General features: G+C 48.8%; 1 protein-coding gene across 2 annotated transcripts in view; it reads left to right on the plus strand.

The window, feature by feature from the left end:
• Nucleotides 1-721: 721 nt before the first annotated feature.
• The window catches only part of LOC135564842 (epithelial membrane protein 2-like), a 28,157-nt gene continuing 13,878 nt past the window's right edge, over nucleotides 722-15,000 (plus strand). The window contains exons 1-2 of one of the 2 annotated variants that reach the window (XM_065010903.1): nucleotides 722-860; nucleotides 8,272-8,370. In XM_065010903.1, coding sequence (XP_064866975.1) covers nucleotides 8,293-8,370 — 78 coding nt within the window. In that variant the 5' untranslated portion in view covers nucleotides 722-860; nucleotides 8,272-8,292. Of the gene's footprint in view, nucleotides 861-8,271; nucleotides 8,371-14,817; nucleotides 14,973-15,000 lie in introns of those variants that run through there. The other variant, XM_065010902.1, reaches the window with a different exon arrangement.

Genomic DNA, 15,000 nt, shown 5'->3' on the forward strand with positions numbered 1-15,000 from the left:
ATATTATGTTTATATACAGTGTTGTAACGATGTACAAATAGTTAAAGTACACAAGGGAAAATAAATCAACATAAATATGGGTTGTATTTACAATGGTGTTTGTTCTTCACTGGTTGCCCTTTTCTCGTGGCAACAGGTCACACATCTTGCTGCTGTGATGTCACACTGTGGAATTTCACCCAGTAGATATGGGAGTTTATCAAAACTGGGTTTGTTTTCTAATTCTTTGTGTATCTGTGTAATCTGAGGGAAATATGTCTCTCTAATATGGTCATACATTGGGCAGGAGGTTAGGAAGTGCAGCTCAGTTTCCACCTCATTTTGTGGGCAGTGTTGCACATAGCCTGTCTTCTCTTGAGAGCCATGTCTGCCTACGGCGGCCTTTCTCAATAGCAAGGCTATGCTCACTGAGTCTGTACATAGTCACAGCTTTCCTTAAGTTTGGGTCAGTCACAGTGGTCAGGTATTCTGCCGCTGTGTACTCTCTGTTTAGGGCCAAATAGCAATCTAGTTTTTTGTTAATTCTTTCCAATGTGTCAAGTAATTATCTTTTTGTTTTCTCATGATTTGGTTGGGTCTAATTGTGCTGCTGTCTTGGGGCTCTGTGGGGTGTGTTTGTGTGTTCTCTCTCTCTCTCCGTGCTCCTCCCGACAACACAGGACAGAATTTACAGACCACACCCAACCACAGAGTCAGGCGCGTACACGACACAGTAGCCGGGATCGCGCACCGCTACCTTCTCTTACTACTACGACCAAGCCAACCTACGGTCACGTTTCTACTACTATCTCTCTCTCTCCTTCCTTCTCTCTATCTAGCGCGACGTCTGAGCTCTGCTGCCCCGTTCTACAGTTCATTTGGTGAGTAGCTCGCTACTTCGTTTATTACAGGTTTACAACGCTTCATAATAAATTATGTTCATTAAAAAAACAAAAACAAAAAAAAAAATCGGATAACTGTCTTGAACTTTTTCCTGTTTGAGTGGGGAAATGATTGATTAGGCTATTTTATGGCGTGGTAGGTTTGAAATAATGTGTGTACTGGATGGTGTGGCAGGAGAGTGTAACTTTTACTGAAGTTAGTCATTTAATTTCCACTGAGTTGAACTTTTGGTTCCTGCCAATGAAAGGGGCGTCGTCTGTCTAGGAGTTTGTCTCCCTGCGCAACGAAAGGATGTAGTTTCCTTCGTGTTCTATAATCCAGTCCGTTTGGTGGGTTTGTATTGTATTTGTGTGCCGAGTCAACTACTGTGTGTGTGTGTGTGTGTGTGTGTGAGGAGCCAGTTTCCTACAGCAGGAAAATAATCCTGCGGCAACAGGAAATGTGGATTATAATTAATGAACTTTTTTTTTTTCAGGGGTTAATTTTTTAAAAAATCGTAAGGGAAAATCAAATCTGACATTTTGAAAGTAGAAATGACAAACTTTTAAATCTCAAATACACGATAAGTTTTAAAACGCATTGCATGAAAGTTCTCCTACAACAGGGTGCTCTGACTCCGTGGTTTCCAAACTGTTTCCCCCGGGGCACAAACTGTTCATAACCCTTTTTTTTTGTGGTTGGATCATTTTTGCCGTTTTTTTCCCCCCTCAACAGTCTGGAGGAAAAGTGATAACGCAGTCAGCAGCCTTCTCTGTTTAACGTTAATTAATGACGTGTATGAAGCCCTCTCTTGTTTAAACGTTAATTAATGACGTGTATGAAGCCCTCTCTTGTTTAAACGTTAATTAATGACGTGTATGAAGCCCTCTCTGTTTAAACGTTAATTAATGACGTGTATGAAGCCCTCTCTTGTTTAAACGTTAATTAATGACGTGTATGAAGCCCTCTCTGTTTAAACGTTAATTAATGACGTGTATGAAGCCCTCTCTTGTTTAAACGTTAATTAATGACGTGTATGAAGCCCTCTCTTGTTTAAACGTTAATTAATGACGTGTATGAAGCCCTCTCTTGTTTAAACGTTAATTAATGACGTGTATGAAGCTCTAAACGTTAATTAATGACGTGGATATTTGACAGGTGGCGCTGTATTGAAACCACTCAGCCTCCATCTTGGCTCTCCCTCCACAAATGTAAATAATATTCTGGAATCTATATAAAAATGTGTTTAATAATGTTTACATTCGTTTCTGACACGTTTTATTATATTAATATATATTTAATTTATGTATATATGTGTATGTTTGAGCTAAGCATTAAAAATAAAACAAAATATATAAAAACATTTTCCTCAAAGTATATTTTGTTTTTTTTAGAGAGTATTAATGTTGCTGTCCCCACCACTACACCTTTTTAAAAGACATTTATACTAAAGACTGTTCAATGGCCAAAACCATTATCAATCCAGAGTTGTATATACATCATTGGGTTTAATCGGAGGATTTTATCGCCCTGGTGGGAGGAGCGCTCAGAGACGGTCGCGGACAAAACTTCTCCGTTGGCAGATTAACTTTAACCTTGCTTTTCGCTTCCTAATGGCGCCCCCGTGTGGCCAAAAAGAGCCGCACTGGAATGTCTGAACAAAAGGAACTTTAGGAATGAGCGTCATTCATGTAATGTACGTTACTGTTTCGCTTAGGCTTAAGTAAAAGACGAACGCATTTGAATTCAAACAGCAGCAATGAAACGGAGACAGAACGTTGAGACCGGTTTGGGCTGCGCGGTCTGGAAGACACACTGCAAGCCAGACGCATCTGTCGCGGCAGGAATCATTTCAGCTCCATGCATTCCATCTGGACGTCTATGTCCTGAGGATGTTGGCGGGGAAATGCCTTGAAAACCCCCTGTAATTTCCATGAGTCTGGATCTGAACGTTCAGATCCCAGTCGTTTTTTATTTGTTTGTTGTTTTCGTTTGAACCCTATCCGAAAACCTTAATCTTTAACCATTTGGAATGAATGGCAAAACATTAACCCTTTGAAATTTGACATTTGGAGAAACGTGGATAAACGTCAGAATCTGAAGTTAAAATTGGTCAAACTGTGAGATCTTGTTGGGATGCTATTTTATATATCTGCAGTGTTCTAAACGTTCTAAATATTCTAAACATTCTAAATCCCCTTTGTCTGGGGGAGATGACATCATATGTTGTTACTGTTGTCAGTCCCCAGAGAGAGAGAGACGGAGAGAGAGAGAGAACACAATTCTACTCTTTCGTAAGCTGTAGTTGTGAAACTTGAGTGAATGAATGGATGGGTGGATGGATGGATGAATGGGGGGTCTGACCCTGGTCTCCTGATTGGGAACGGAGGGGGATCTGAACCCTGGTCTCCTGATTGGGAACGGAGGGGGGGATCTGAACCCTGGTCTCCTGATTGGGAACGGGGGGGATCTGAACCCTGGTCTCCTGATTGGGAACGGAGGGGATCTGAGGGGATCTGAACCCTGGTCTCCTGATTGGGAAGGGGGGGGGATCTGAACCCTGGTCTCCTGATTGGGACGGGGGGGGATCTGAACCCTGGTCTCCTGATTGGGAACGGGGGGATCTGAACCCTGGTCTCCTGATTGGGAACGGATTGGGGGGGGGATCTGAACCCTGGTCTCCTGATTGGGAACGGAGGGGGATCTGAACCCTGGTCTCCTGATTGGGAACGGGGGGATCTGAACCCTGGTCTCCTGATTGGGAACGGACCCTGGTCTCCTGGGGGGATCTGAACCCTGGTCTCCTGATTGGGAACGGGGGGATCTGAACCCTGGTCTCCTGATTGGGACAGGGGGGGATCTGAACCCTGGTCTCCTGATTGGGAACGGGGGGATCTGAACCCTGGTCTCCTGATTGGGAACGGGGGATCTGAACCCTGGTCTCCTGATTGGGAACGGGGGGGATCTGAACCCTGGTCTCCTGATTGGGAACGGGGGGGAATCTGAACCCTGGTCTCCTGATTGGGAACGGGGTCTCCTGATTGGGAAGGGGGGATCTGAACCCTGGTCTCCTGATTGGGAACGGGGGATCTGAACCCTGGTCTCCTGATTGGGAACGGAGGGGGGATCTGAACCTGGTCTCCTGATTGGGAACGGGGGGGATCTGAACCCTGGTCTCCTGATTGGGACGGGGACGGGGGGATCTGAACCCTGGTCTCCTGATTGGGAACGGGGGGATCTGAACCCTGGTCTCCTGATTGGGAACGGGGGAAATCTGAACCCTGGTCTCCTGATTGGGAAAGGGGGGTCTGAACCCTGGTCTCCTGATTGGGAACGGGGGGGGGGATCTGAACCCTGGTCTCCTGATTGGGAACGGGGGGGGGGATCTGAACCCTGGTCTCCTGATTGGGAACGGGGGGGTCTGAACCCTGGTCTCCTGATTGGGGATTGGGAGCGGGGGGGGGGGTCTGGACGGGGGGGGGAGGGGTCTGAACCCTGGTCTCCTGATTGGGAACGGGGGTCTGAACCCTGGTCTCCTGATTGGGGACGGGGACTGGTCTCCTTATTAGGGGGATCTGAACCCTGGTCTCCTGATTGGGGACGAGGGGGGATCTGAACCCTGGTCTCCTGATTGGGAACGGGGCGGAGGGATCTGAACCCTGGTCTCCTGATTGGGAACGGGGGCGGGGGGATCTGAACCCTGGTCTCCTGATTGGGAACTGATTGGGGGGATCTGAACCCTGGTCTCCTGATTGGGAACGGGGGGGGGTCTGAACCCTGGTCTCCTGATTGGGAACGGGGGTCTGAACCCTGGTCTCCTGATTGGGAATGGGGGGGGTCTGAACCCTGGTCTCCTGATTGGGAACGGGGGGGGGTCTGAACCCTGGTCTCCTGATTGGGGAAACCTTTGTCTTGACCGTTATTAGGGGGAAGCGAATCCCACTGAGGGGGTTTTAAGAACACATTTGGTGAAAGAATGTCACTCATCTGTCGTCAATGAGTTTGGCAGAGCCTTTTGCGGTTGCTTCTCTTGTTACTGTGTGTGTGTGTGTGTCCCAGTTGATATTGAATGAACCATGAAAGCTGCTACTACTGCAGAGAGGGAAAAACACACACACACACACCACTAAGGACGGTTGAAAGTCCCCCAGTCAGAGGGAAGCCTTTGAACCCAGCAGGACTGAGGATGTGTGTGTGTGTGTGTGTGTCCAGCAGGGTCTGTGTCTCAGCTGAATAACAGATGCTAGCCTGGGTATGGCTTTCTAAAGGTTGGCTCTAAACACACCGGATTCACGTTCAGTATTTATGTCGGAAACAAAATAAAGGACAACTAAATCAAATAAATGAAGGAAACCCTGCTCAACAAGGAATACGACTTTTACTGCTCAACAAGGAATACGACTTTTACTGCTCAACAAGGAATCGACTTTTACTGCTCAACAAGGAATACGACTTTTACTGCTCAACAAGGAATACGACTTTTACTGCTCAACAAGGAATACGACTTTTACTGCTCAACAAGGAATACGACTTTTACTGCTCAACAAGGAATACGACTTTTACTGCTCAACAAGGAATAGAACTGCTCAACAAGGAATACGACTTTTACTGCTCAACAAGGAGACTTTTACTGCTCAACAAGGAATACGACTTTTAGAATACGACTTTACTGCTCACAAGGAATACTGACTTTTACTGCTCAACAAGGAATACGACTTTTACTGCTCAACAAGGAATAAGACTTTTACTGCTCAACAAGGAGCTTTTACTGCTGTCGACTTTTACTGCTCAACAAGGAATACGACTTTTTACTGCTCAACAAGGAGACTTTTACTGCTCAACAAGGAATACGACTTTTACTGCTCAACAAGGACGACTTTTACTGCAGGGAATACGACTTTTACTGCTCAACAAGGAATGACTTTACTGCTCAACAAGGAATACGACTTTTACTGCTCAACAAGGAATACGACTTTTACTGCTCAACAAGGAATACGACTTTTACTGCTCAACAAGGAATACGACTTTTACTGCTCAACAAGGAATACGACTTTTACTGCTCAACAAGGAATACGACTTTTACTGCTCAACAAGGGTCATGGTTTTACTGCTAAACAAGGGTCATGGTTTTACTGCTAAACAAGGGTCATGGTTTTACTGCTAAACAAGGGTCATGGTTTTACTGCTAAACAAGGAGGACTGCTAAACAAGGTGACTTTTACTGACAAGACGGTCATGGTTTTACTGCTCACCATGGTTTTACTGGAGGGAGAAGACCAGGAGGAGGAGAATACCAGGGGAAGGTGAAGACCAGGTGAAGGTGAAGACCAGGAGGAGGAGGTGAAGGTGAAGACCAGGAGGAGGAGGTGAAGACCAGGAGGAGGTGGAGGTGAAGACCATGGTGGAGGAGGTGGTGGTGGTGAAGACCAGGAGGTGGTGAAGACCAGGAGGAGGAGGAGGAGGAAGACCAGGAGGTGAAGACCAGGAGGAGGAGGGGAGGTGAAGACCAGGAGGAGGAGGAGGTGAAGACCAAGGGAGGAGGTGAGACCAGGAGGTGAAGACCAGGTGGAGGTGAAGACCAGGTGAAGGTGAAGACCAGGAGGAGGAGGAGGTGAAGACCAGGAGGAGGTGAAGACCAGGAGGAGGGGAGGTGAAGAAGACCCGGTGGAGGAGGTGGTGGTGGTGAAGACCAGGAGGTGGTGAGACCAGGGAGGAGGAGGAGGTGAAGACCAGGTGAGGAGGAGGTGGTGGACCAGGAGGAGGAGGTGAAGACCAGGAGGTGAAGACCAGGGAGGTGGTGAAGACCAGGGAGGAGGTGGAGGTGGGTGAAGACCAGGAGGAGGAGGTGAAGACCAGGAGGAGGTGAAGACCAGGAGGAGGAGGTGAAGACCAGGAGGGAGGTGAAGACCAGGAGGAGGAGGAGGAGGAGGTGAAGACCAGGAGGAGGTGAAGAGGAGGTGGTGAAGACCAGGAGGAGGAGGGGAGGAGGAGGAGGTGAAGACCAGGAGGTGGTGAAGACCAGGAGGAGGAGGAGGTGAAGAGGTGAAGACCGGTGGAGGAGGAGGTGAAGACCAGGAGGTGAAGACCGGTGGAGGAGGTGGTGAAGACCAGGAGGAGGAGGAGAAGTGAAGACCAGGAGGAGGAGAGAAGGTGAAGACCAGGAGGAGGAGGTGAAGAGGAGGAGGAGGAGGAGGTGAAGACCAGGAGACCAGGAGGAGGAGGAGGTGAAGACCAGGAGGTGAAGACCAGGAGGAGGAGGGAGGTGAAGACCAGGAGGAGGAGGAGGTGAAGACCAGGAGGAGAAGACCCGGAGGAGGAGGAGGTGAAGACCAGGAGGAGAAGACCCGGAGGAGGAGGTGAAGACCCAAAGACGAGGTAAAGAAAGCTTCAAACAGAAGACTCAACAGTTCTACATGTGGAAGATGGAAGGAGCTTAGTGGTGTTGGAAGCTCTCTCCTCTCGCTTCCATCATTTGTTCCATGGCTAAAGTCTGTTTCAGCGGAGTGTGTGTGTGTGTGTGTGTAAGCGAGAGGGAGAGATCTAAGGACTGTGTTATGTAAAAAAAGAGAAGAAATGACATTAAAAGTTAAATCTAAGTCAGCATTTTCCACTAAAAGAGGGAACTGGGTCGGGGCCCTACATCTAACATCGTCTATTAGGATGATTTGATGGCTTTGATGCCAACTACTGAGTTAGAGTATGAGAGAGAGATATATTCCAATTGGCTATTCTTTAACTCTAAAAGCTCTGGCATCTTCCCCAATATTCCCAACCCTTCCATAACAAAGCCATCACCCACAGAGAGATGAACCTGGAGAAACCCATTACTCATCTGTTGATTGGCAGCGTAGCCTAGTGGTTAGAGCGTTGGACTAGTAACCGGAAGGTTGCGAGTTCAAACCCCCGAGCTGACAAGGTCGTTCTGTCGTTCTGCTCTTGAACAGGCACTTAACCCACGGTTCCCCAGTAGGCCGTCATTGAAAATAAGAATCTTAACTGACTTGCCTGGTAAAATAAAAATAAATCCTTAATGATCTGTTGATTGACTCCTTAGTCATCTTTAATGATCTGATTGGCTCCTTAGTCATCTTTAATGATCTGATTGGCTCCTTAGTCATCCTTAACGATCTGTTGATTGGCTCCTCAGTCATCATTTACTCATCTGTTGATTGTCTCAAATGTGGCACAGAAAGGAAAGCTTTAGCTGAAGTTGGGATTTAGTTTCCTCTTAGGATTAGAGCTGAATGAGAAATCCATCCGCCGAGGTTAATTAACCTTGCGTGGACAGCCTTCACAACAGACCTGTCTACTGCAGCACAGGAATGTATCCTGTTGTAGTTCAGACAAGGAGTTTCCTGCTCGATTATTGTGAACTATATAATCTCTCTCTCTGTCTCTCTCTCTCTCTAGGTTCCCGTGTAACAGACAGACATGTTGGTGATTTTAACCTTCATCCTCCTCTTCCACGTCATCTCAGTCATCCTCCTCTTCATCAGCACCATCAACAATGTACAGTACCAAACCCAGGCCTTTGTCCAAACGTCACTTAAACATTCTCTGACTCTTTTTTTCCTGCACATTGTTACGTTACAGCCTTATTCTAAAATGGATTGATCTCTCATCAATCTACATACAATACCCCGTAATGACATCACAATACCCCGTAATGACATCACAATACCCCGTAATGACATCACAATACCCCGTAATGACATCACAATACCCCGTAATGACATCACAATACCCCGTAATGACATCACAATACCCCGTAATGACATCACAATACCCCGTAATGACATCGCAATACCCCATAATGACATCGCAATACCCCATAATGACATCACAATACCCCACAACCCCGTAATGACATCACAATACCCCGTAATGACATCACAATACCCCATAATGACATCACAATACCCCATAATGACATCACCATACCCCATAATGACATCACAATACCCCACAACCCCGTAATGACATCACAATACCCCGTAATGACATCACAATACCCCGTAATGACATCGCAATACCCCATAATGACATCGCAATACCCCATAATGACATCGCAATACCCCATAATGACATCGCAATACCCCATAATGACATCGCAATACCCCATAATGACATCGCAATACCCCGTAATGACATCACAATACCCCGTAATAACATCACAATACCCCGTAATGACATCACAATACCCCATAATGACATCGCAATACCCCATAATGACATCACAATACCATGTAATGACATCACAATACCATGTAATGACATCACAATACCCCGTAATGACATCACAATACCCCGTAATGACATCACAATACCCCATAATGACATCACAATACCATGTAATGACAGTGAAAACAGGAATTTTCAAAATTTTACCAAATGTATTAAAAATGAACAACAGAAATATTTGAGGTAAAAAGCCTCTCTCTGGTACAAGTGGGACGGTAGCGTCCCACCTCGCCAACAGCCAGTGAAATTGCAGGGCGCCAAATTAAAAAAACAACAGAAATTAATTAAAATTCTTCAAACATACAAGATTTATACACCATTTTAAAGATGAACTTGTTGTAAATTCAGCCGCTGTGTTTCAAAACGGCTTTACCCCGTACCATACAGCCATGTACCATACAGCCATGTACCATACAGCCATGTACCATACAGCCATGTTCCAGCCAAGGAGAGGGGTCTACCATGTACCATACAGCCATGTACCATACAGCCATGTACCATACAGCCATGTACCATACAGCCATGTTCCAGCCAAGGAGAGGGGTCTACCATGTACCATACAGCCATGTTCCAGCCAAGGAGAGGGGTCTACCATGTACCATACAGCCATGTTCCAGCCAAGGAGAGGGGTCTACCATGTACCATACAGCCATGTTCCAGCCAAGGAGAGGGGTCTACCATGTACCATACAGCCATGTTCCAGACAAGGAGAGGGGTCTACCATGTACCATACAGCCATTTTCCAGCCAAGGAGAGGGGTCTACCATGTACCATACAGCCATGTTCCAGCCAAGGAGAGGGGTCTACCATGTACCATACAGCCATGTTCCAGCCAAGGAGAGGGGTCTACCATGTACCATACAGCCATGTTCCAGCCAAGGAGAGGGTCTACCATGTACCATACAGCCATGTTCCAGCCAAGGAGAGGGGTCTACCATGTACCATACAGCCATGTTCCAGCCAAGGAGAGGGTCTACCATGTACCATACAGCCATGTTCCAGCCAAGGAGAGGGTCTACCATGTACCATACAGCCATGTTCCAGCCAAGGAGAGGGGTCTACCATACAGCCATGTTCCAGCCAAGGAGAGGGTCTACCATGTACCATACAGCCATGTTCCAGCCAAGGGAGGGGTCTACCATACAGCCATGTTCCAGCCAAGGAGAGGGTCTACCATGTACCATACAGCCATGTTCCAGCCAAGGAGAGGGGTCTACCATGTACCATACAGCCATGTTCCAGCCAAGGAGAGGGGTCTACCATGTACCATACAGCCATGTTCCAGCCAAGGAGAGGGGTCTACCATGTACCATACAGCCATGTTCCAGCCAAGGAGAGGGTCTACCATGTACCATACAGCCATGTTCCAGCCAAGGAGAGGGGTCTACCATGTACCATACAGCCATGTTCCAGCCAAGGAGAGGGTCTACCATGTACCATACAGCCATGTTCCAGCCAAGGAGGGGTCTACCATGTACCATACAGCCATGTTCCAGCCATGTTCCAGCCATTTTCCAGCCAAGGAGGGGTCTACCATGTACCATACAGCCATTTTCCAGCCAAGGGAGGGTCTACCATGTACCATACAGCCATGTTCCAGCCAAGGAGAGGGGTCTACCATGTACCATACAGCCATGTTCCAGCCAAGGAGAGGGGTCTACCATGTACCATACAGCCATGTTCCAGCCAAGGAGAGGGTCTACCATGTACCATACAGCCATGTTCCAGCCAAGAGAGGGTCATGTACCATACAGCCATGTTCCAGCCAAGGAGAGGGGTCTACCATCACCATACAGCCATGTTCCAGCCAAGGAGAGGGGTCTACCATGTACCATACAGCCATGTTCCAGCCAAGGAGAGGGTCTACCATGTACCATACAGCCATGTTCCAGCCAAGGAGAGGGTCTACCATGTACCATACAGCCATTTTCCAGCCAAGGAGAGGGGTCTACCATGTACCATACAGCCATGTTCCAGCCAAGGAGAGGGGTCTACCATACAGCCATGTTCCAGCCAAGGAGAGGGTCTACCATGTACCATACAGCCATGTTCCAGCCAAGGAGAGGGTCTACCATGTACCATACAGCCATGTTCCAGCCAAGGAGAGGGTCTACCATGTACCATACAGCCATGTTCCAGCCAAGGAGAGGGGTCTACCATGTTCCATACAGCCATGTTCCAGCCAAGGAGAGGGGTTTACCATGTACCATACAGCCATGTTCCAGCCAAGGAGAGGGGTCTACCATGTTCCATACAGCCATGTTCCAGCCAAGGAGAGGGTCTACCATGTACCATACAGCCATGTTCCAGCCAAGGAGAGGGTCTACCATGTACCATACAGCCATGTTCCAGCCAAGGAGAGGGTCTACCATACAGCCATGTTCCAGCCAAGGAGAGGGGTCTACCATGTACCATACAGCCATGTTCCAGCCAAGGAGAGGGTCTACCATGTACCATACAGCCATGTTCCAGCCAAGGAGAGGGGTCTACCATGTTCCATACAGCCATGTTCCAGCCAAGGAGAGGGGTCTACCATGTACCATACAGCCATGTTCCAGCCAAGGAGAGGGTCTACCATGTACCATACAGCCATGTTCCAGCCAAGGAGAGGGGTCTACCATGTACCATACAGCCATGTTCCAGCCAAGGAGGGTCTACCATACAGCCATGTTCCAGCCAAGGAGAGGGGTCTACCATGTACCATACAGCCATGTTCCAGCCAAGGAGAGGGTCTACCATGTACCATACAGCCATGTTCCAGCCAAGGAGAGGGGTCTACCATGTTCCATACAGCCATGTTCCAGCCAAGGAGAGGGGTCTACCATGTACCATACAGCCATGTTCCAGCCAAGGAGAGGGGTCTACCATGTACCATACAGCCATGTTCCAGCCAAGGAGAGGGGTCTACCATACAGCCATGTTCCAGCCAAGGAGAGGGTCTACCATGTACCATACAGCCATGTTCCAGCCAAGGAGAGGGGTCTACCATGTACCATACAGCCATGTTCCAGCCAAGGAGAGGGGTCTACCATACAGCCATGTTCCAGCCAAGGAGAGGGGTCTACCATGTACCATACAGCCATGTTCCAGCCAAGGAGAGGGGTCTACCATGTACCATACAGCCATGTTCCAGCCAAGAGAGGGGTCTACCATACAGCCATGTTCCAGCCAAGGAGAGGGGTCTACCATGTACCATACAGCCATGTTCCAGCCAAGGAGAGGGGTCTACCATGTACCATACAGCCATGTTCCATCCAAGGAGAGGGTCTACCATGTACCATACAGCCATGTTCCAGCCAAGGAGAGGGGTCTACCATGTACCATACAGCCATGTTCCAGCCAAGGGAGGGTCTACCATACAGCCATGTTCCAGCCAAGAGGGGTCTACCATGTACCATACAGCCATGTTCCAGCCAAGGAGAGGGGTCTACCATGTACCATACAGCCATGTTCCAGCCAAGGAGAGGGGTCTACCATGTACCATACAGCCATGTTCCAGCCAAGGAGAGGGTCTACCATGTACCATACAGCCATTTTCCAGCCAAGGAGGGTCTACCATGTACCATACAGCCATTTTCCAGCCAAAGAGAGCGGTCTACCATGTACCATACAGCCATGTTCCAGCCAAGGAGAGGGGTCTACCATGTTCCATACAGCCATGTTCCAGCCAAGAGAGGGTCTACCATGCCATACAGCCATGTTCCAGCCAAGGAGAGGGTCTACCATGTACCATACAGCCATGTTCCAGCCAAGGAGAGGGTCTACCATACAGCCATGTTCCAGCCAAGGGAGGGGTACCATGTACCATACAGCCATGTTCCAGCCAAGGAGAGGGTCTACCATGTACCATACAGCCATGTTCCAGCCAAGGAGAGGGGTCTACCATGTACCATACCAGCCATGTTCCAGCCAGGAGAGGGTCTACCATACCATACAGCCATGTTCCAGCCAAGGAGAGGGGTCTACCATGTACCATACAGCCATGTTCCAGCCAAGGAGAGGGGTCTACCATGTACCATACAGCCATGTTCCAGCCAAGGAGAGGGGTCTACCATGTACCATACAGCCATGTTCAGCTGAGAGGGTCTACCATGTACCATACAGCCATGTTCCAGCCAAGGAGAGGGGTCTACCATGTACCATACAGCCATGTTCCAGCCAAGGAGAGGGGTCTACCATGTACCATACAGCCATGTTCCAGCCAAAGGAGAGGGGTCTGTACCATACAGCCATGTTCCAGCCAAGGAGAGGGGTCTACCATGTACCATACAGCCATGTTCCAGCCAAGGAGAGGGGTCTACCATACAGCCATGTTCCAGCCAAGGAGAGGGGTCTACCATACAGCCATGTTCCAGCCAGAGGGTCTACCATACAGCCATTTTCAGCCAAGGAGAGGGGTCTACCATACAGCCATGTTCCAGCCAGGGTCTACCATACAGCCATGTTCCAGCCAAGGAGAGGGGTCACCATGTACCATACAGCCATGTTCCAGCCAAGGAGAGGGTCTACCATGTACCATACAGCCATGTTCCAGCCAGGAGAGGGTCTACCATGTACCATACAGCCATTTTCCAGCCAAGGAGAGGGGTCTACCATGTACCATACAGCCATGTTCCAGCCAAGGAGAGGGGTCTACCATGTACCACAGCCATGTTCCAGCCAAGGAGAGGGGTCTACCATGTACCATACAGCCATGTTCAGCCAGGAGAGGGTCTACCATGTACCATACAGCCATGTTCCAGCCAAAGGAGAGGGGGTCTACCATGTACCATACAGCCATGTTCCAGCCAAGGAGAGGGGTCTACCATGTGCCATACAGCCATGTTCCCAGCCAAGGAGAGGGGTCTACCATGTACCATACAGCCATGTTCCAGCCAAGGAGAGGGGTCTACCATGTACCATACAGCCATGTTCCAGCCAAGGAGAGGGTCACCATGTACCATACAGCCATGTTCCAGCCAAGGAGGGGGTCTACCATGTACCATACAGCCATGTTCCAGCCAAGGAGAGGGGTCTACCATGTACCATACAGCCATTTTCCAGCCAAGGAGAGGGGTCTACCATGTACCATACAGCCATTTCCAGCCAAGGAGAGGGTCTACCATGTACCATACAGCCATGTTCCAGCCAAGGAGGGGTCTACCATGTACCATACAGCCATGTTCCCAGCCAAGGAGAGGGTCTACCATGTACCATACAGCCATGTTCCAGCCAAGGAGAGGGGTCTACCATGTACCATACAGCCATGTTCCAGCCAAGGAGAGGGTCTACCATGTACCATACAGCCATGTTCCAGCCAAGAGGGGTCTACCATGTACCATCCAGCCAGCCATGTTCCAGCCAAGGAGAGGGGTCTACCATGTACCATACAGCCATGTTCCAGCCAAGGAGAGGGTCTACCATGTACCATACAGCCATGTTCCAGCCAAGGAGAGGGTCTACCATGTACCATACAGCCATGTTCCAGCCAAGGAGAGGGGTCTACCATGTACCATACAGCCATTTCCAGCCAGGAGAGGGGTCTACCATGTACCATACAGCCATTTTCCAGCCAAGGAGAGGGGTCTACCATGTACCATACAGCCATTTTCCAGCCAAGGAGAGGGTTTACCATGTACCATACAGCCATGTTCCAGCCAAGGAGAGGGGTCTACCATGTACCATACAGCCATTTTCCAGCCAAGGAGAGGGTCTACCATGTACCATACAGCCATTTTCCAGCCAAGGAGAGGGTCTACCATGTACCATACAGCCATGTTCCAGCCAAGGAGAGGGGTCTACCATGTACCATACAGCCATGTTCCAGCCAAGGAGAGGGGTCTACCATGTACCATACAGCCATGTTCCAGCCAAGGAGAGGGATCACAATAGTTAGAAATAGCGATTTTAAAATAATCA

This window comes from Oncorhynchus nerka, linkage group LG26 (genome assembly GCF_034236695.1).
Source record: "Oncorhynchus nerka isolate Pitt River linkage group LG26, Oner_Uvic_2.0, whole genome shotgun sequence".
NCBI lineage: Eukaryota > Metazoa > Chordata > Actinopteri > Salmoniformes > Salmonidae > Oncorhynchus > Oncorhynchus nerka.